At 40.2% G+C, this 23203-nt stretch overlaps 1 protein-coding gene across 2 annotated transcripts in view; it reads left to right on the top strand.

The window, feature by feature from the left end:
* The window catches only part of AGMO (alkylglycerol monooxygenase), a 358382-nt gene that overhangs the window by 211173 nt on the left and 124006 nt on the right, over positions 1 to 23203 (top strand). The window contains exons 11-13 of one of the 2 annotated variants that reach the window (XM_021000037.2): positions 1705 to 1787; positions 6184 to 6289; positions 7881 to 8176. In XM_021000037.2, coding sequence (XP_020855696.1) covers positions 1705 to 1787; positions 6184 to 6289; positions 7881 to 7991 — 300 coding nt within the window. In that variant the 3' untranslated portion in view covers positions 7992 to 8176. Of the gene's footprint in view, positions 1 to 1704; positions 1788 to 6183; positions 6290 to 7880; positions 8177 to 23203 lie in introns of those variants that run through there. The other variant, XM_021000039.2, reaches the window with a different exon arrangement.

Here is a 23203-nt window from a genome sequence, read left to right as displayed (position 1 = left end):
AATGCTTGGACATGAGCTGTTTTACAGTTTGATCAATGATTGGATAAAAACACAGATGACATACTTCCAAAATTTGTAGATGATACACGGTTGGAAGGAAAATCTATTTCATGAAATTACAGGGAAAGTATCCATAAGATTTTGAGGAACTCAAACATTCAGCCTAAACAAATAAGATAAAATAAAAAAGATGAAGAAGATCATGGAGTGGGACTTCCATCTAGATTCAGAATTCCAGCTTTCCATGCCCTAAAGGAGGGAGGGATAGCTGGACGGGTACAGGAGATTCATTTGGAAAGAATCTGGGGAGTGGACCCACAGGCTCCAAAAGAGGTAACAGCATGACATGGCACCCCCTATTGTAAATTCCACCTCAGATTCCATTGGGAGAAACCTATATAGTCTCAGAAATGATCATCCCACCATCTTTTGCTCTGGTCAGGCCACACCTGGAGTCTTCTGTTCAATTCTGGGCACCAGATTAGGAAGGACACTGATCACTGGTGAGGGTCCAGAGAAGGGCCACTAAGATGGTGAAAGGTCCAGAGACAGTGTCTTCTAGGAATTAGTTGAAGGAATAGGGGATGGTTAATCTAGAAAAGAGAAGATTTCAAAGATGAGTGGTGGGGAGAGATATAATAATTGTCTTTAAGATTTGGAAGGGTACTTCTGTGGAATCCATCAATGAGTCTTCATCAGACCATGTACCAGGCAATGCCAGTTAAGGGGATAAAAGTACAATGAATTAAGCAAATACATAAACAAATAACTGTAGCACAAATAGAAAATAAGTATAAATCTATGCATGTGATAGGAATTCAATACCAGGGAAACAAAGATCAAAGCTGTTCTACTTAGCCCCAGGGGTGGAACCAGGAGGTGTGTGCTGTAGCTGCAGGAAGGCAAGTTCAGGCTTGGCTTCAGGGACAAAAACCTAAAGTTGGAGCTGTAGGAAAGTGGGCTGGGCTACCTAAGGAGGTACTAGGAGGTCTTCCAGCAAAGGCTGACTAGCCACTTGTGAAGTCTGGTCTAGATAATTCATACTTTTGATTGATTGGATTCATCAGTTTATAAAAGGACTCTGTCCTATCGAGAATGAATTTCAATCATCTGTGTTTTTATCCAATCATTGATCAATTCCAATTATAAGCCTCTGAGATTCATTAAGATGATTACAATATGTAGCTTTAAAAAAAAAATCACCCTACACTCTAGTAATGTTAGAGGTCATTAGTTACATTTCTGCTTGTCTAATTCTTCTCCTCAAAGTCCTTAAGACTGTCATTGCTGAAGGTGCCTGGGGTTGACAACAGAGTTAGCGATATTCAGAATCAGAGCTGGAATGTGGTATTTATTTATAGAAATTCTAGCTATTCCCCCTAGGTAGGGGCACACACATGGTTCAAAGACCAGTGGAATGAGAAGCCTTGGGGGGGGGGGGTTAGAGAAGCAGAAACATTTTAAACATTATTTAATTTGAAAAATGATTTCAGAAAAGTCTGATCCCCAAAATGTCCAACAAGGAAACAGAATGATATTAGGGAAAATGCTCAACTACTGGAATGGCCCAAATGTAATGATGGATCAGACTACTACAAAAACATGTCATGGCTAATGGTGTAACATAGAGGGAGGCTTCAGACTAAAATATTTCTTCAGAGAATTCTCCTAAATGAGCAATTTGTCTGCTTGTTGGTTTAACAGGCATTATCACAGGCCACCCTCCTCCTGAGATCAGGCTATATCATCCTGACGCTGACCTCCATTGGATTCCTCATGGAGCAAAGGTAGGATGGGGGACGTTTGCATTTTCTTTCACTTAATGTAACATTCCCTAGAAAGTGGTCAAATATCTTTAGGATCAGACTCAAGATGTGTCCTGTAGGCCTAATGAACTGCTCACTGAGTAACGGGAAGTGTTGTGGCCTTGGAAACACTGGCTAAAACGCTGAACCTGGATTTAGCTGTGTTTAAGAGCGCACAGGAGCAGAAGTGGATATGAGGACGCATGGATTCTGTGGAGAGAGGGAGGGATGGAGGAGAAAATAAAGGAGAGAAGGAAGAAGACAGAGTAACAGAGAGACAGACAGAGACAGAGAGACAGAGACAGAGAGAGAACAAACACCTCCCCCCCTCAACTCTGGACACATCTTTGTTGTCTCAAAGAAAAACAGTTAAGCAAAAGCAACCCATATGTTCCTTTCTTCTGACATCATTTGCCACATTTGGCACCCATAACCCTCTGTTTCTCTACAGAACAGTAATCATGTGCCATCACTTGTCCTTAAGTTTCAGTATTGATTGTTGCCTTTAATTATTCAATTGTTTCCTACAGAATAAGCAATAAATCTTATTTTCCTGGAGGTCCATGGATGGCATCACAGTCACTTTGATGCCCCCTAATACTATCCCATTGTTATCCACGTACCAAAGAATCCTTGATATATCTCTGGCTTGTCAAGGAGTACATAGAGATACACAACTTGGCTAGGAGAGCAATGTGTCAGAGGTCAAGCATATTGCCAGGGATTAAATAATTTCATTTATCCTGGGTTGTCTATATATTCTCCAACCACATATATGTTCCTCTTCTTTGGATACTATGAAGATTTTTGTTTTATTGTTATCTTAAAAAGTAGTACTATTGGGGCAGCTAGGTGGTGCAGTGGATGGAGCTCTAGCCTTGGAGTCAGGAGGACCTGAGTTTAAATACGGCCTCAGACACTTGACATTTACTATCTGTGTGACCCTGGGCAAGTCACTTAACCCTGATTGCCTCACCACAAAGAAAAAGAAAAGTACTACTTTCCCCATATTCTTCTGTGTTTCTGTGCCCTACTTACATTTCATCCCAAATCAGTAAGTGAGCCAAGATGACCCCAGGGCCAGATCTTAAAGGGCTTCACCCCAGAGATTCTACAAGCCTTTAAACAAGGTATGTGCAAATGGTATCTCAGTGTCATTAAAATTTCAGTCTATTTCAGTTATGAAGATAAACTTTGTCAGTGAACAAATGGTTATATCCTTCAGCTGGTGCCTTAGCTGATCATTTAACTCAATGTCTTTGGTCTTCATTGGGTAGAAGCATTTCCTTGTAGTTTGTCTTGTCCTGGCCATATCTAGACTTTTGGATGGAGACATAAGTTTTACAGCCAGAGGCCAATCCAGGGGGACCAGGGCACAAAACAGCGATGTTCCTCAAGGTCAGGGTTCAGGCCATTTTCGCAAGTGACTGAATTTGTCAACTGAAGAGAAAATATAAATGTCTGTATGTGTCCTGCCTTGGCGGCTGTGTTTTCCCTGCCTGTTTATACACCAAGCTTCCCACAATTACAAAGGTCTAAAATCGAACTTCCAAAAGTAATTAGTGACCATTTTCCTCCTCCCCTAAAGAAATACAGAACTAACAAGTGTAAATTACTAAGGAGGCTAATAAATCAAGGGGCATGTAGAAATATGGGGACTGTCTAGCAACATTTTTGTTGTGAGATCTTTGAAAAATACCCCAGCACTGACATTTCAGAGCCCTTCTATAGGTTTATTTATTTTGGTGCTATTTTGGTTTTCTGATATTTGAAAATATTTTACCTGAAAATTCAATTCAGCCACAGGTTTTCAGAAAACAAGTCTGATGAATTCATTTGTAAGCAAACACAAGCATGATTTGTCTAGGGCTGCTTTTAACTTGGTGTATTTAAGGTTTTGGAGAAATGTGCTTGCTTTGATATCCTATAAAATTTGTTAGTCCCCCTGCTGGAAAATCTAAGTGATTAATTGCCCCAGAAAGGAATCTTTGAAGTCCAGCAAAAACATTTTCTCCTGGAACTCTGCATTCTGAGCTGGCTTCGAAGCACAACCTTAGCTTTACAGCCAAATGAATGAGAGAAGGTAATGAGCTGTCTGTCTACTGGGATCACCATATCTATTTCTCTCCTCTGTAAGTGATTTAATAATTGAAAGGAAAAGCATGATGAAAATCCAATAGACCTTAATCTTTACCGCTTAAATAGTTGTTCATCACTGTCATTGTAAAACGATTAATTAAGGGCCAATCTGCACATAGTCCTAGATTAGGTTTCATTCAAAGCAAATTAAACAGACACAGTCCCTGCTTTTTAGGACTGTTTACAATGTAAGACAAAATGTGGACAGCAAACATTAATCATAAATTCAATAAATTAACAAAGGGCTGCATTTCCATTGGCTATACTGTTTGATTTGGAGCACACATGTTTTATATTCTAAATATTTCAGAATACAAGGCCTCCATTTCAGGATATTCAACAAGAAATGTCTCTTAAAAGGTATCTTTAAAGACATTGGTCATGAGACTGTGTAAGTCAGATTGTCTTTGACTTCTATGACTCTCATTTTCTGCCCTGGCTTCCACATTCTCTATTGGCTGCAGCCTCCATTATTTGTTTCCTTCCCAAAGCCCTGGAGCACCCGATCAGCATAAACCGCATAAGGGTAGTGCTGGAAGCTTAAATGTCCCTGCACAGAGAGGCCATCCTCCTGCCTTGGTAGTGCCAGAGCTAGAGTGTCATGGAGTATCAGGCTAATTGCGATTTCTCTTCAGTTCCCTTGTGACCCCTGACTAGGTTCCCTTTTCTGTTTCCCCAGAATTCTACAATCAATGGGTGACCCATGCTGTTCTCTGCCCTGCTTCTCTCCGACTCTGCTTGAACAACCCTTTCCTACACAGAAAGTAGTGGAGAATTAGCCACAGATGAGAAACCTTGAGAAAATTAAGGGAGCACGGGTGAAGTTGAACCTCAATGTTAGCTCTCAAAAAGATGTTAGCATCATCGTGCGGAGCCAGTCCAACAGAAAATAACATTTACTTCTCTTTGCTTTACAGTTTACAAATCACTTTCTTCACAGGAAACATAGGAGATACTATACCCACTTTAGAGATGAGGAAACTGAGGCACAGAGAAATGAAGGGTTTTGGTCACACTCACATAGCAATCCAATTACAATCGATGAGAACTCACACCTTTCCAACTCCATGTCTAGTACTGTATCGTGCTGCCTGTTTGGACATCAGATTCTTCAGCTCTTGCCTAAGCTGAGACCACCTTTGCACATTTTGCTTTTTGGATCACAACATTGCCACATTGTCTGGGCATACTCTTGCCTTGGGGCCCCCTGCTACCTCATACCTCCACTTTACATGCTGCGCTCTGCCTTTCTTCTCTGTGATCTTACCAGCACCCTGGTCCCTTTTTGCTGTCACACTCAAGCTGTGGCTTTCTATAGAGCTGTCTGGATCCACTGTTTGGTCAATGCTTATTTTGGACCTTGGCCAGTCAGTCTAGCTTTCTTAGACTTTCTTGTGGGTCGGTAATGACCTCCCCATCTCCATCAGGGAAAAGTTTACCCAAGCTACCCAGCTCCAGTGTTTCCTTCTCCATGAAGCCTTCCCAGATAATAGTGGTCTCCTCCACCTAGGGCACCATGTGGTTTGTACATTTCTTATGAACTAAATAGCTTCCAAACTACATAAGAGTTTTTGGTGGGAGCACCATGTCCCTCCATGATACTAGACTCTCAGCTTGAGGCTGAGGACTGTAGGTGAGTTATTTTTGCCTGTTCCAAAGCCCTGAACTTATAACTTTGTACTTTTTTATTTCTTATTTTGGGGGTCTCTGATCTGTGCTTTCATTGTGGGAAATTCCCAGGGCATTCATTCTCTCTCCCAATGCAGATTAGCAAGTATTCTCTAACTTAAATCCTTTTCAGTGCTGCCTAGGCACTTTCTACAGGATTTGTCTGCAGTCACATAACCAGGGTGCATAAGAGGCAGTGCTAGGACCCCAGTCTTCCAGAGGCCAGGGCTGATACTGTTCTCTGAGCAGCACTATCTCTCACCTTGAACAGAGTAGGCATCTAAAAATATTTGCTGATTTGGAGTTTTGACACATAGACGTTTTGTGAATCTACTCATCATAGTGTTGAAACATGAAATAATTCCATTTAAGGTACAATATAATAGAAAGATTTTTGGATATGAAGTCAGATAATTTGGATTCAAATCTTATTTCCCTAATTTCTAGCGATATCACCTGGCCCTGGACCTCATTTACTTCATTTGAAAAATGAAGGTTGAACTATGTGACTTCTTCAGACCTAGTTGTAGGATCCTACATTAATTGCATGTAACTTAACTTTTCATTGCAGGCCCCAGGCAGCCATTTTGGAAACCTTCCGATGCTCAGTGTTTTTAATGCTATATTGGTTGAATTACTTGAAGCCTTTCATCCCTTCATGGACACATACTTTTGAGGTAAGATTTAGAATGCACATGACTTCCACCTATTGGGACTGCTGAATCCTTTGGTTAATTCCAGGTCCACATAGATATTTCACCAATAGTCTCTTGCTGCATTAAAGGATTGATTAGTTGCTAAATACAATTCCCTTTCTAATGGCAAAAGTTCAGTGAACATTTTATTGACATGTTATTTTGCAGTCAATGTTTTTTTAACTTGGCCACATTCTTTATGACAAGGAGCAAAAAAGAAAAAAAAAGTATTTTCCTAAAAAAATAGATTAATATTCCAAAGCCTTTTCATGGTTCCTTAAATAAATTGAATCCTTCCATGCAATGGATGATGACCCCATTCTACTTGATGGTGCACTCTTTAGTTGTATCTAGTGGGATTGCTGATCATTATGTTCAAGAGATCATTGGCAAGCATGGTGTCCAAGAGATCTTTGTGCAGGCTTAGTTAGCACTAACTGGTCCCTGGAGGCCCGGCTTGGTCAGACATTCAGCAGGTTAGTAACACTGGGCTTTCTTTTGCTGCTTTTCTTTTTATTCTCAATTTTATCAGTCAGGAGGCTTGTTCAGATGCCAATATTTTTATTATATTAGGAAAATCGTAAGGCTTTCGAGTCTCACTGGGACACTCCTAGACCCCTATGAGAAATCACTAGCTTCATAGATGGCAAGACAATGTGCTAAGCAAGGTACGACATTTGGCAATGGCCCTGTGGACTAGAGGGTGTGTTCTGCTGTTTGTTCTGCTATTTGGCTCCTTTGCCCTGGTGGGCCCCTGAATACCAGCCAAATAGCCAAGGAATATTCCAGAGATGGTAAAACGCTTCTTGTCATTTTGGTTGCTGAATAAAAGAGATGTGGCATGTCCAGAAAAGATTCAATGTGTATTTTACAAAGAGTTCAATTTATCAAACCTTTTAAAGCACCTAGTCTATGTCTGGCCCTGGGCTAGGCACTGCAAATACAAAACACAAAGTATAGTTCCTGGCACCATTAAGGTAATCAGGAAATATTCATCACATGAATTGAATGAATGAAAATACTGGGCCATGCTACCATACCTAGCTTTGTTGGGTCTGTAGCCTGACTCACTAAAATGAAAATTATATTTGCAAACTTACCTCAGAAGAGCGGGGTGAGGAACAAATGAGAGAACATATGGAAACCTGAAAGCTTTGTGCAAATACAATCAGAAGTGGATGCAAGGAGCTTTCTACCATGGCAAGAACCTTCTGTGTGCTGTGGATGAAAGGGCTTACCTTAGAATCAGTCCAAACTAGGCTAAATCCCTCCCTGGAACACATTCATCACTTAATCCCTCAGAGATCAATTGGCCATCTGCACCAAGGGAAGGGATTTCTACATCCAGAAGTGCCCTGCACTGACAACATCACAGTGTGAAGGAAGGTTTTGAAAGTTGTGGAGTGCCATTTATGAAAGCCATGCCCTTTTTTCCTGGGCACATTCTTTGGCAAATGTGAACCAGCTGTTCATGGATAGGACTCAAGGAGATCGGGTCACACACTGATCTAATGGGTTGTGGGGATTTCCTCCCCTACCACATCCTTACATGGCCATTTACTAATCTTTTCAGATATTTATTCTATCTCCCTTTCCAAAACATAAACATGAAAGACAAACAAAAGAAGACAAAGACAGCACCCCCCTCAAAAAAATGTTGGAAGATAATAAGAAAGTGTGGTAAAGAATAAAATGCAGTGGGATAAGGGCTTTGGAAAAATTCTTCAATTTCCTACAAAAAGTAATGATGTTGTGGGGGGAAGATTGGATTATGATGTTGGTTTATTTTTTTGCTCATACTGGACCAAATGAGAATATTGATGTTTATGTAAATTAAACCATTGAACTAACGAGAAAATTGAGATCTGGGTCCTATTCTTTACAGTGGAACTCTTCTCTTCTGCCTAATCAATCAATCTAGAAACATTTATGACATCCAGTATTGCAAGATCACGAGACAAAAGGAGATATAATCCTTCCTTAGGGAACTTTCATTCTAATAGGGCACCACAAGGAAACAATGGTTAGTATTTTTCTGGAAATGGATACATTTAACTTTTAAGGGTTAAAAAGTTTGAAAAACAATTGTTCACATTACTAAAGTTCTTCCCCCTCCTATCACCCCCTGCTGTGAGGTTGGTGATAGTGGGGTTATTTTTCTCATTTTATAGATCAAGAAACTGACTCAGAGAACCATAATCAGGATCATATTTGTGAATTTCAAACGTGTGGTCAGAATCATACACACACACACACACACACACATATGTATATCTACATATCTATATTTATCTATCTATCTATCTATCTATCTATCTATCTATCTATCTATCTATCTATATTTTTCCTTTCTTAGCATTCCATCTACCCTGGATGGATGAGGTCTTCCAAATCTACCCTTCTCCTGTAGTCTTCATTGTGAAATCTCTACTTTGCTAGTGTTGTGTGAATAAAACTATGATAGATAGGCTTAAGGGTCCCATTCAATCTTAATCAGTGCCGGCTGGTTGAAAACCCTTCTACTGCCAGGACACTATCTTCTCATCATTTGTCTTTAAAACAATTACAGGAAAATTAGTGTTCTCTAAACAGTTTGCAGAGAAACTGCTTGTACATCGTCAATGTTCCTTCCCAAATAAATGAAGTATTTTCTATAAAATCTACTTTTAGCAGTAGATTTTAACAGGTTCATTTTAACCCATATGAATTCAACATAATATTCCAGTCTTTCTGTTAGGTAGGAATTTGCATATAATGATAGAGGTGACTGTGGGGCACCATGGGCAGAGTGATGGACCTGAAGTCAAGAAGACATATTTGAATCCTGCTACATACCCTCACTGTATGATCTTAAGTGAGTCACTTAACTCTCTGTGCCACATTGTCCTTATCTACAAAGATACTGATAATAATAGCACCTTCCTGCAATGCTATAAAGGGAATGAAGGAGTCATATCTGTATATCACTTTTTAAATCTTAAAATGCTATATAAATGCTGGCAGCTACCACTACTATTACTGTTATTATAAATATAACTAAGAAAGTCTCTACCCTCAAGGAGCTCACATTTCACTGAAAGTAACCGGCAGAAGCATAGACAGGGAAAATAAAAATATATGCAAAACATACATTGTACCTTGGGATAAGGAAAAGAGGGGACATCCTAACAGCTGGAGAGATAATGGTGCCTAGAGAATACCTTGCATTGCTTAGTGGTGAGCTTGGAAAGTATTTCAGATTTCCAGAGGGTTTAGAATTTTCATTGACATGATTTTATTCCCTGAAGTCAATTCCTCCATTGATTGGCAATGGTACCTCCATTCCTGGGCCCTTTACCATTTGGTGAGCCCATCTCCTGATGATTACTTGTGTAGCCTACCTCCCTAAAATGGACAAAGGACCACACAAGTATGTCATATTGCCTTGGAAGCAGCAGTTCTCAGGTGGTTACAATTTGGGATAAAATATGAAGGCTTGTGAATGTGATCCCATGAGAAATCACGAAAAGTTTTCGATCTCTTACCTTAGCTTGCTTAGAATAGTAATTGGGTCATGGTAGGGTGCTGTTTCTAATCAGGGCTAGTCACTTCTGCAAATTCACATGATGTACTGAAGCCCAAATACACATCTACCTAGAAAGGTGTGGGAATGTTTATGCCAGGCCCTTCCCCCTCTCTATCCAGGTGTGTCCCTGTAATTTTCTTGAATGTTAAGTCAAATAATCTCCCATTGCTTCTCTCCTACCTATTATTATTCAAATACATGTGACCAAAAAGCAAAATTACTCCTTTTTCATCTCTTTTCTTTCCAACTCTTTCCCCCATTCACACATAATATATTTTTTTCCCTGAAATACACCTGTGCATCTGTTGGTCATTTAGCTTTTCCTCCATCAGTGGCTTTAGAAATGTTTAACCTGGTGAGTATTTACACCAAACAAAGAGAAGAACAGTCAAGGGTGAGTAGCTATTTATGTGGTAGAATAGCATCTAGGAAATGGAATCAACAGAAATTCACTAGGGTTGTGTTTTTATGGTAACATTTGTGTTTCGTTCTATGTGCATATGAAATAAAATGAATGGGAATGTAAATGAAATCACAAGCACAGCAAAGATCAATGAATATGAAGGCTAAGATCCTCTAGTGGCCTCCATTGAAGATCCATGCCCATACTGACTTTTCAAAAGATCTACAATTGGTGGATTAAGACTTTATTAAAAAAAACTGCTTTACATTTTTTATTATGACATATAAATGTTAATTCATTGTATGTCTACTACTGATAACAAAATAAATACTATTTCTAAAATGTCAAGATTTTTTAAAAGCTCCAACCTCCCCATGACAACCCTCCTGATTATTCTCCCATGTTTTAGGTGAATAAACTGAAGTTCATCAAAGTTAAAAGACTTGCCCAAGGCCCCATATCAAGAATGGTGTCAGTCCTAAAGCTCAAAACAAGGTCATCTGAATCTGGATCAATGAATGGCATTGGAACTGTATTGGCACACAGCCTTAGAGGAAGACTCCAATGATTAGGTTAACTGGGGTAGTTGGAGAGAGGGTGGTAGGAAGGAATCAATAAAAGATAGGAATGATCTGCTCTTTTGTGAATGGGCAAACCAGGGTAATTGGAGGAGGTAGTTCACTTGGGGAGCACCATGAATAAAACTGGAAAAATAAGAGCCATTTTTAGAATGGGCCATTTTGACATCTGCTAATTATAGCACTGCTTTCTCCTTTTTGAGTCTTTCCCTGGAGATGCCACTGTGGCTTCATTTGCTCATATATAATCAACATGGGATGTTCATCTTTCCTAAAACTTGCAGGTTGCATTAGCAACAGATAGATACTCCAAAGTATTTCTCCATTGTGACAACTCTTGTGAGCAGAAATCCCAGCATCCTCTTGGCTCCACTGGATGGGGAAGACACACTGATTACTGTTAATTATGTAAAATGCAGATGCAAGAGAAAATCCACATTGGTCGCTTTCACTTAAATTTCATTGGCTCCCTATAATTGGATCTAATACAGAGCTATCTGAGTCAGTCTTGCCAGTGAAGGTTCCCTGATGAGTAGAGACAAATAACTATGATCTTAACACTGCCTCTTACTAGCTATGGGAACTTATGCAAGTTATTGACCTTATGGGCCTTGGTACCATCATCTGTGAAATGAACTGGTTAGACTAGGTGACTTCATTATCCCCTTATGACTTTCCCATTCTGGGATTTTGAGTCTACCCCATCATAGCTATGTATCATTTGCTGTTTCTCCTTTTGTTATGATCTGGGCTGAATGGCCACTGCTGCTGTGACATAATATGAACGGCATCAGTGGTAATAGATTGATCTCATTAGGAGTCATTCAATGCAGCCCCCCAAATATGCAAAAACTGTTTAGTAAACACAAATCCTGGTCACTGCACATGGCTGATTGTGGAGGACCAGGCAAAGATATGGATGAGTGAGTGGAGCATGTGACCACTTCTGGCATAAAATCAAAAGCATGTGTCCTCCATATGCTTGGAAGCATTATATTGATTTTACAGTAATAAAAACAACAAGAATGCTAATATTTCAAGGAGTCTTCTTTTCATCAGGGTGGGTCTATCTTCCACTGGTGGAGGTTCCAATTATCCTGCGCTTTATTATTGGATGGTGCTCAGGAGACACACCATGATGGAGTGGTGACCTTGATTGAGGGAGCTGAGTTCAAGGCTGACCTGTGCAACATCCTGGCTCCCTCCCCCGGGTCAGGTCACTTAATGCCTTTAAAGGCACTTATTAGTTTGCATTGGTAGAGAGTTGCCTTTTCAGAATCCTTTACTGTGATGAAAACACAGGTCCAGTTCCCATATCATCCTATTCATGAGTAGCCATGATTAAAAAAAAAAAAATCACCACCAGCTTAGTGGCCAGCCACCAGGTCCTAGATGTTTGGTTGGTTGTGGCCAACCTTCTTCATATGAAGAAAACCAAAATATTGGGATCAAGGTAGAGAGTGTCTGAGTACAGGTGATCAGACCTATCTGAGCTTGGAAGGCTCTGCTCCAAGTTGGACAGATCCTTCACCCTGAAGATGGTCATCTACCTGAGAACTAGTGCGGCTTCAGAAAAGGCTGAAGAATGATTGCTATGGTATTTGTTGCCAAACATCTCAAGGATAAATGTCAGGAGCACAACAGAGTTCTGTACACAATGTTCTTCAATCTGACCAAGGCCCCTGATACTGTCAGTTGTGAGGGCCTGTGGAAGACCATGACAAAATTTGGTTGCCTGGAGAAATTTACCAGCATTGTATGCCAGTTTCCTGACAGCATGTTTGCATGGGTTTTGGATAATGGATGATGCTTTTGCACTTTCCCAGTCTCCAGTGGAATGAAACAGGGTTGGGTGCTTGCTCTCATGTTTTTTAGCATGATGATTTCAGTGATGTTGTTGGATGCCTTCAATGAGGAAGAAAATGACATCAAGGTCACTTACTGCACTGGTGGTACCTTATGTAACCTGACAAGGCTATAAGCCAAGACTAATGTGGAGGAAATGGTTCTAGACATGCTTCTCTGATCTGAGCTAAGCTGGCTCTTGGAAAATGATCCCACTGCATTCAAAGTCTTTACCATTTGGTAAGACTTTACAAAGGTTGTGTTCCATCATTTTTATTTAATGTGCCTTAAGAGTCCAAGGTCAGAGGTGAGTCAACTGTGTTTTATTTTCTTTTTTATCCTCATCTTATGATTTTATCAGTGTAGGGAACTCCCATTGTGGAAACTCTCATCTTCACTGAAAATTGTCAACTTATTTGTAACATATTCTTAGCTGTCTAGAGGCACTTAGAGTTTATGGGACTTATGCCACACAACTAGTGTATATTGGAAGCAAGCCTTGAACTCCAGCCTTCTTTGTTTTAAGGGCGGTCCTCCATCCATTAGGCCTCACTGCTTCTGCTTCTTATAGATTAACACTAATTCTGATCCACTTCCTAGCCATAGACTGAACCCCTCCTGCTGCCCACATGTCATATTGAATGTGTGCCTTCATCTCTGTGCTCAGTGAATATCACTTAGGACCTTTGCTCTCTAAGCTGCCTTCCTGACTCTGTAGACATCCTTTACTGTGCATGCCACAAAAACCTCTTTACCCTGGTAATTCACTTGATCCCTCTACTTCTTACACTGGAAGTACCTACTTTCTACCTTCTGTGGGCTCTTTCTTTAATTTACTGGTTCCTCCAGAACCTCCATTTTATGGAGGTTGACAAGGACAGATATAACCTTATTCCACTCCAGGCCATACTTTTGGCTCTTAGGACTTTCTCTTCCATTCCTCTACACAAGTAACCCTCTTCTACTCTGTCCTTGAACTTATTTTATATGTTGTATTTCCCCATTAAAATGTAAGTTCCTTGAGGGCAGGGTTTTTTTTTTTCTTTCTTTCTCTTTACATTCCCAGTGCTTAGCACAGTACTTGGAACAATGTAAGCACTTGACAAATGCTTGGCGACTTGACTTGACTTAGGAACATGCTTGTACTAAGGAGAATGTGAACAAAATACCTGGATATCAGGTCTTTTTCCACATAGAGTAATTACCATGAAATTTATTTTCCTCAGTCAACACCAACCTAAGATTCAGTTGGCCCATTTTACGTTTTCGAAGCTCTAACATTTGCCTTCTCTGTCTCACCTAGATCCATCTTCCCAACTTCACATCACGTATCATTAGCCACTCCCTTACAACAATAACCACGTGTTTCACTCACAGTTTCCATCCCTAAAACTTTATTTAAAAACAAAACAAAACAAAACTTTACAGATGACAGAAGTTCTATACCAGATGTACACAGCACTTGTGGCTACAAGACTTCTTTTAAGTCATCCTGTGGGAAGGAAATGAATACTAATTGAAAAAAAGTAGTCTTTGATGGAAGATGTGCATTGTTCTTACATCATTTCTGTTGGTCCCCTTCATATGTTTCTTTTATAGAGAACAATGTGATTTCTGTGGATTATAAGTCGTATTGTTAAACATAAAATTATGGTAGGTTGTTGCTATTGAAGATAACTAGGAGAAGAACATGGGGCTAGGAGAGAAACTAGGTTACATTGAACATGGAGGTCTATGAGATGTCTGGAAAATTTCTTATCATTACTTGACACCTTGATAGGAATTTTTAACATGAAAATTACTTGTAGCACCATGATGTCGGACAAGTGGGATAAGATTTTATACCAGATTTTTTTTCATTAATGTTATTAAAAAAAGAGAATGCAATGCAGCTAAGTGTTTTCTCCTCCATCTCATTCTTATTTGTGCCCATATGCATTGCTTACCATGTCTAGCCAATCCCACACCACATTATGCTTCAAATCCCATTGAGACAGCTTCCTTGGCCAACTTCTTGCCTTCTACCCTTCCTACCTTCCCTTCACTTCCTTTTCTTCCCCTTTATTATTTTCCTCTCCCCTCCCTAATATAGGTGTTGTGGTATAGGTTCTGAGAATCCTCATCCCATCTCACCCTAACACTCATATTGATGTGTCAGGTCCCTCAGAAAAAAATCTCCATCTTCCTCACAAGTTTCTTGGAGGGGAGAAGGGTGATATGTGCTGGTAAATGTATGGGGTAAATAGTTAGCAACTGACTCTTTGAAAAGGATGTAACCCAACATGATTTTCAGTTCTAGCTGCATTATTAACATTTTTCTCCATCATATTCTCAAGTCTAGAAGATCAAACATATCAATAAATGAAGCCTTAACTTCTTGTGTTTGCTGATTTCCAAGATATAAATGTTCACAATGAAAATTTAACATTGGATTCTGCTGAGCCTGTCAGAGCTGGCTCCAGCTCATCCCTGGGTATCCCTCTAATATTATAGCTTTAAACTCCTATTCTAATATGTTCTCCCCAATTTTAAAAGCCAATTATTAGCACCTCAATTTCATTTAAGCAATTCACATCTGTTAGCTTTTACAAAATATATTTATAGCAAAAGTACAATACAAATAGAAATTACAAAGCACCCCACCCACCCTCACCCTGTAGGAGCTCACTCTCCCCTCTAGCACCTTGGCTCTTGAGGAGAAACTTAGGCAGTTTTTACAAAGCATTTGACCCACCAAGTTCACTTCCAAATCAAGTAGAGCTGATGGATGTTCTCTGCAGCTGTCTCTCAGGTGCGTTTGACCGCTTCTGGGTCAAACAGATCACTTGGGCTTCCTCCTCACCATCTTGGGGCTTCCTCCTCACCATCTTGGGGCTTCCTCCTCACTATCTTGGGCCTGCCTCCTCACCACCTTGGGGATTCCTCCTCACCATCTTGGGGCTTCCTCCTCACCATCTTGGGGCTTCATCCTTACCATCTTGGCTGACCTCTCTGTGTAGCATAATAAACAGAGTCAGGAAGGCCTGTGTTCAAATGTGACTTCAGACACTTACTGAGTATATGACCCCAAGCAAGTCATTTAACCTCTTTTTGCCTCAGTTCCTCCATCAGTTAAATGCAAATAATACTAGGATATACCTCCCAGGGTTGTTGTGAGGATAAAATGAGATAATGTCTACAAAGTGCTTTGCAAACATTTTAAGTGCTATACAGGGTGTCCCAAAACTCTTAGTGCCATTTTAAGCTTTATCGACTCAAAACTACATGAACAGTTTGGCAGGGCAGCTAGGTGGTACAATGGATAGACAGATAGATGCAAGTCTATCATTCAGGCTCTAGTTATGCATGTGTGCATGAACACTGGGGACTTTCAAATGCTCTTGGACTCTTCCAACTATTTGGCATGTATTAGAAGTTCAAGGAGATAAGGGTTAACAAATACTTTTTTCCTTGAATTTCTATACTATGTACATTCTGAAGAACATGTAATCCATATGTTTAAATTCATTTATACTTAAGTCACCAAAATGTTATATTTTTTAAGTATAGTTTCACATCCAAAAAACTTTTGAGTCTTTTTAATATTCAGGTACTGTTTTGTTTTGCCTTTTTGGGAAATGAACTCAAAGAGCCAACAGACTTACGCATTAGCTCAAAATGGCCCACCCGAGGAATGTTGAGTGGGTTCTCAAATGAAGGCAAATCTCAATTAATGAGAGTGTTTGGATAAGGATAGAAGGCTAGAAGACCCCTCTCTCCCAGAGTCCATTTGTCACAGCTGGGGCCATCTCGAGCCTGCTGATTTCCATCACCTCACATTTTGCATTGCCTCACACTTACCTATCATGTTTGCTGCTACAATCCACCAATGTCAATGTAGTGAATTATGATCATCAGTTTAAAGTAAACATCATTTGCTCATAAGAAATTATTTCCACATCAAACTCTGTTTTGTGCTGTGGTCAGCTTTCAGCCCTTCCCCTCATTACAGTCATTCCTCCCCCTCCCCAATCTGAAATAGCCATGTGTCCCAGATTGCATTTCCTCCTGGCTGAGTATGCCACACTCAGGGCTATGATTTATGACCTTAGCATTTACACAATCTCTGGGCACTAACAAGATAGTCTGGTGGATTTGAAACTTATACAAAAAATGAAAGCAAACATAGTCTCATGATAGAAAGCCTTGTCAGCAGGCAGGGGTTCAATGAATGCCATTTAAGCTTGAATTTCTCCTGGAGCTTTTTCTTGAATGGATGGCCACATTCAGTTGGAGTCACTGGGTGAACAAAGGCTCCAATAGCAAGAGAAGATTTCCTCTAGTGAAAGGCCCAGTGGTATCTGTCTGGAAACAGACATGCTGCCCACCCTGCTCCCAAGATGGCCCAGTTAGCCACTGCTGGTTTTCTTTGGCCAGTGGGCTGGTTTCACAACCATCCACAATGAGGCTAAGATGTATGGTTGCTTCCAGATGCTCCAGCCAATTGACCGTAAAATTGCTACATATTTCTGGCAAAGCAACCAAGTCAAAGCTTTGAAAAGCTCCCCTCCCCCTCGTTTTCCCTCTGAAAAGCTCCTCATTATTCTTCTTTTGCCCCCTGATCTTAGCAAAAGGAATACTTCTGGAATCAATTAGAAATGTCTGCCCTTGATGAGATCTGCACGTGAGTTTGGAATTGTGAGGCTTTGATAGTGTCAGCCAACAGCTGCATTTTCAGGTGGTAAAATCCAAGAAAGAATTTTCCAGGGTTTATTTACAATCATAAATTTTTTTTTTTAACTGAACCCACTCAGGACAAGTTGGAGGCCATCTTATATGCCATTGAAATGTAGCTTAAAGGGGATTATGTATTTATTTTGTCCCAGATGAGTAAACCAGTCCCTTTTTTATCAGGAACTTTTCAATTACTTTTCAGCACTGTGGAAAGTGGCTGGAATGAGCTTGAAACCCAGACCTCCCTGCTCTAAGGTGCTTTAAGAGAAGCATCTGTAATTCCTCTGGTCACTTTAATACTTTGACTAGTGAGAGATAAGTTAGCATTCATCAGAATTGAAGGGTCCCCATTGATTAAGAACTCACTGGATGCCAAATGAGGAGTTAATAACTGAGCCTATGAAGACACAAAAAGAGAAAAAGCCTCTATCTGTGGATAACCCATTTAATTTCCAACAGTAATGTACACATATCAATAACTTCAAGGGAAATGCAAAGGAATGGGGAGAACGATATTAGCAACAAGAAGAGGTAACCAGAGAGTCCTCCCTGGAGGAGACAGCCTTTGAACTGAGTCTTGAAGGCTGCTGGATTGTAGGTGTCCATGGGGAGCAGGGAATGTCTTTGGTGCTCAGGATTCAGCCTGGGCAAAGCCATGGAGAGAAAAGATGTAAGACTGTGTACTCACTGTGAGCAGCAAATAAGGCAGTGCATTGTTGGTCGGTTTGGTTTTTAATGGGATCCGTGTCTTTGGGGTTTCACTCATCTTTGCATTCAAAGACTTTTTTGGCTAATTATTTAAAATAGTATATTCCTAGAAATGGCTCTGAGCATCTGGTGTGTGTGTGTGTGGTGTGTGTGTGTGTGTGTGTGTGTGTGTGTGTGTGTGTGTGTTTCACATTTGAAAAGAAAAGAAACCAGAAATTGGTATTGCTTGTTTCAAAGGTGTCAATTTGGGTCATTTTCATCGAATACCATCTGGAGTACATAATGACTTGACCTGCAATCCAGTTTCTTTCTGAGGGCCAACACCTGGCAACACATTCTTTGTATCAAAGTGTCCAAATGAAATACAGTTGACATTGTACAGTGAACTGGAAAGATGTAATTGTTCTAAACAGGAATTGATAGCTACATACTGGCTATGCAAAACTGGAGTGAATTCAGTTCTATTAGCAGTAGACACCTACTAAGTGCTAGGTGCTGGGGATATATATTAAAAAAAAACAAAGTAAAACAAAAACACCCCTGCCTTCATGGAGTTTACATTCTGCTGGGGGAGGGGTACTGTATCAAAGAAATACAAAGGAAATTCCCAAGCTTATAACATAGGGGATCTGGGTGGGGGAGGCAGCCCTTGGGCTGTGCTGAGGCACAAAGTAAGTGTTGAAATAAGTTCAACTCCACACCCCAGCTCTTGAAACTGAGGTGATTTGTAATCTGTAGCAGAAGGAAGGAAGGAAGGAAAGAAGGAAGGAAGGAAGGAAGGAAGGAAGGAAGGAAGGAAGGAAGGAAGGAAGGAAGGAAGGAAGGAAGGAAGGAAGGAAGGAAGAAAGGAAGGGAAATAATTTATTAAATACCTCTCATGCACCGGTTGGCAAGTCCTTTACACATATTATCTCCTGAATCTATCTAAGAAATATTATCTTCCTGACATTGAAGTCTTGCCAAAAATTCTTGTAATTTCTTGTGTAACCAAAGCTCATTTCTGGAGCTCTTGCCATTTCTTACCCAGGCCTTCCAATTTCCCCCTTGGTTCACTTGTGGGGGGTGATTTAATCTGATCTTTTTTGGTTCAGTTACAGAGTTTCCATGATCTGAGATGAGTTCACTTTGTGACCCTCACTGGGAATGATTCTGGGAGCAACTGGATGCTTGGTAAAGTGACATGTTTCTAGAAATCCAAACCTTAAATCTTCATCACTAATGAATGTATTCACCCAAGTGCCTGGAGTCAATTCCCTGGAGGCTGGGGTGCGGGGGCAGGAACAAATCCTCTTAATAAAAGGATTTGTTTTGTGAAGTTTAGATTCAGTCAAAGGGTCACACTTGAGGACCTAGAGGCCTCAAGGTCATAGGATCCTTATTCCTGGTAGAATGTGTCAACATGAATGTGCAAGAAGATTGTAAAGGTAGGGAAGGGTCCAGGCTCCATGAAGAGCTTTAAATTGCAAATGAAATTTAAATTTAACCCTTGAGATAACACAGCCATTAGACTTTTTTTTTTTGGCAGGGGTGACACATTAGAAATATTACTTTGTCAACCCTGTTAAAGTGGATTGGAGTGGGGAGAGACGTGGTTGTATTTTTCTTTCAAAACCTATCTAAAATCCCAAGTCTAGCCACAGTGGCTGTCAGGTGGCCTGGAGAGGTTCACATATTCTACCCAGCCCAGTTCATCCTTCCAAGTGAATGGCAGCCTTATTTTGATCCTTGGACTCTGACCATGGGGAAGCTTTCTCTTTAGTTCTCATCATCCCCCCCCATCTGATCTGAAGCCAGCTACTCATTTATTTGAGACTAAATGACTCTACAGCTGACAGTGGCAGTGAGAACAATATGTGAGTATTTTGTTTCAACCTATTGCTGACCACAATAAGTAACATGCACTGGGCCCTGTACAGGCTTGAGGAGAGTAATGTGACCATGATGTGGCATACAACAGAGATGCAGTGGGCAAACTCTCTGGTCCTGACAATTACTGAAAAGTAAGATTCTAAGAAAAGAGCCGCAGAACTTTAAAGATAAGAAGAGCCACAGACATCATCTTTCATTGTACCAGTTATCAAGATTTTCTTTATTAAGGACTTACATGTTCCAGGTACCATTAATAGCTTTTTCCCTTTAGGATCTTACAATCCAATTGAACATCTAGTTTTAGAAGTCCTTCACTGGAGAGGAAATTACTTCCCCAGGTCACATGGCTAATTGCTGTCAAACTAGGACTGAGACCCAGGTCTCCAGCTTCTTTCCATGACATCCCACAGTGTGCATATAAACTGATGGGAAGACTGCCGAGAATTCCTTTAGTTCATGTTAGCAATTGTGCTTAGATGGGAACACGGGAAAACATAAACAAACTCAAAAAGTCAGCATGGAGAAACATTGGAATTGAGAACATGTATCTGAAAAGACTTTTATTCACTAAAGAGTTACAGGAAAAATGCAGATACCGTAAGAAGCATGCAATCTCAGATTCTGCCTGTATCAAGGACAGGAACCAACCATCATTTCAAAGTCCATTATTCATCTAAACAAAGGGTTATTGACTACCTACTTGGTTCTGGGTCCTGGGCCAGGTGAAGGAGAGAAAACCAAACTAAACTAAACAAATGAGCAAAAGGCCTGTCCCAGCAAATAAGGATATTACTTTCTGTGGGGAGCTAACAGCCCATACCCAGACAAGTAAATCAAGATCTTCTAGAGACAAAATAAATCTATAGTTAAGGGAATGTGGTGGTCACTATCAACTGAGGGAATTAGGAGAGACTCTTTGGAGCAGGTGATGGTTGAAATGAATCTAGAAAATTTCAAGAGAGAGACTGTGGAAGACTTTCAGGTACTGAGAACTGGCTAGGCAAAGTCATGGAGTCAGGAGATGAAATGCCTTGAATAGACATAGTTTCTACAAGGTGCTAAGGTAAAAGAACATCTTTCATGTTCCATCTCATTAGCTGCATTTTTTCACTGATTTCTAATGTGTGTGTGTGTGTGTGTGTGTGTGTGTGTGTGTGTGTAAAATGAGGAATAACTTTCCATGTTCACATTCACTGTACTGTTGGACTATATCATCATCATCATTATTATCGTTAGCCTTGTTATTCATCACTTGCCCTTTTTTTTTGGGGGGGGTCCCCTTTATAAATCTGTTGGAAGCCAAGCTTGAGGTCTCTGAATATAAAGTGGCTAGCAAGAAATGCTATATTTACTTTATCATTTAGGTGTTATGCAAGAACCAAGTCTTTTAAATAACATTTTTCCTTCAACTGCCAAAAAAAAAATGGCCTGCTGAAGGAAGATTACCAAATGCCCTATTGTAGCCTCGAGCTCTGAGCCCAGAACACTGAACCACTTTGTCATGTTTAGAAGTTGGAAATAGGTGTTATGAAGAGATGAATATACAAAAACCCTGGTTATTTACTAAATACAGCACTTGAGACTTAGACAAAATAATGCTGTTACCTCCTTCCTGATGGAATTTGAGTGATTACATCTGGCTGGACAAAGGCAGTTTGGTTTATCTTAATGTAGGGCCATGTAATGCTTATATTCTGTTGTTTACTTTGCTGATTGAAAGCTAATGTACAGTATATGCCATGCCTTTTGTGATTCCTGGTTCTAGTTTTAACAGTACAGATTTCTAGAGTAAGGGGAGAGGGTGTGGAGTTGGGTTAGACTGTTACCTGAATTTGTTCCATGATTGGATGCTTCTTTCTGCATTCAACATTTTCTCCTCTGTTAGTGAGAGAATCACATGTGGGTGTGTTTTCCCAATGGGCATATATCTCTTATGAAGTTGGCAAATTTGTAGACCAAAGATTCTTTCTTTTTTTTTTTTTTTTGGTGAGGCAATTGGGGTTAAGTTACTTGCCCAGAGTCACACAGCTAGTGAGTGTTATGTGTCTGAGGCTGGATTTGAACTCAGGTCCTCCTGACTCCTGGGCTGGTGCTCTATCCACTGCGCCACCTAACTGCCCCTATATCAGAAATTCTTAACCTTTTTTGTGGACCCCTTTGACACTCTGGTGAAACCTACAGATTTCTCAAAATAATCACTTATTTTAAATTTGAATTTGTAATTGAAGGGAATGGTAAATTTCAGGTAGGAAAGAAGATGCATTTTTCCCCATCCTAATTCAGAGAACCCTGAATTCTGTTCACAAAGGGGTACTTGGAGCCCCGGTTAAGCACCATTATTGTAGAGACAGTGAGAGCAGTAGAATCCAGGGCATTGTTGCATTTCTTGACTCTCTGATTTCATGGCACCCATTCCTTCCCCTCTGTCTGGAATGAACTCCCTCCTCATCACCACCTCGTCATGCTAGTTCCCTTCAAAGGATAGTTTGGATACTAACTGAGTACTCTAACTAACTAAGGAGAATTTAGATAAACTGGCCTTCTTGCTGTTCCTCAGACACTAAACTTTGCACAGGCTGTCTGCCATGCTGAGATGGCAGTCATTCCTCACTTCTGCCACTTAGATTGCTTGATTTTCTTTCAAATATTCCTTTCCTGGCTTCCCCAGCTGATAGTATTCTGTCCCCACCCATTTTACAAAATATTTATGTTGTGTGTTTTCCTACCTATTCATGTACATGTTGATTCTCTAACAGACTGTGAGTTCCCAGGGCAGGACCTGTGCCATTTCTATCTTTGTATCTCTAGTATCTAGCCCAGTGTATGGTACAATATTTAGTAAATGCTGATTGATCAATTCATCGATTAGTACAATTTCAACTACATTTGAACCCAAATCCCCTGCAATTTCCTACTCTGCTTATACAAGGAGCAAGGAGGTGATCCATAGGCTGTAGTACTTGACATCAAATTCTAATTGGTATTCTCCAGACAGAAAGACTTTGAATGCAACCCCTCCTTTTAATGGGCGGAGTATCCTTTGTTCATTTAACAGGTTACATTCTCATGATACTAACTTCAGTAATGAATTATATGGTGTTACATTAGAGTTCTAATTTTATATCTTCACTGTGTATGAAGATCACTGTTTTGCAAGGCCCTCTTGGCTTCTGAGAGCCAAGGCAGCCCCAGTGTCCTCCCCTTTATTATTTAAA

This window comes from Phascolarctos cinereus, unplaced genomic scaffold (genome assembly GCF_003287225.1).
Source record: "Phascolarctos cinereus isolate Bilbo 61053 unplaced genomic scaffold, phaCin_HiC Scaffold_1;HRSCAF=81, whole genome shotgun sequence".
In the NCBI taxonomy this organism is placed as follows: Eukaryota; Metazoa; Chordata; class Mammalia; order Diprotodontia; family Phascolarctidae; genus Phascolarctos; species Phascolarctos cinereus.
This window is presented reverse-complemented; position numbering and strand designations above follow the sequence as displayed.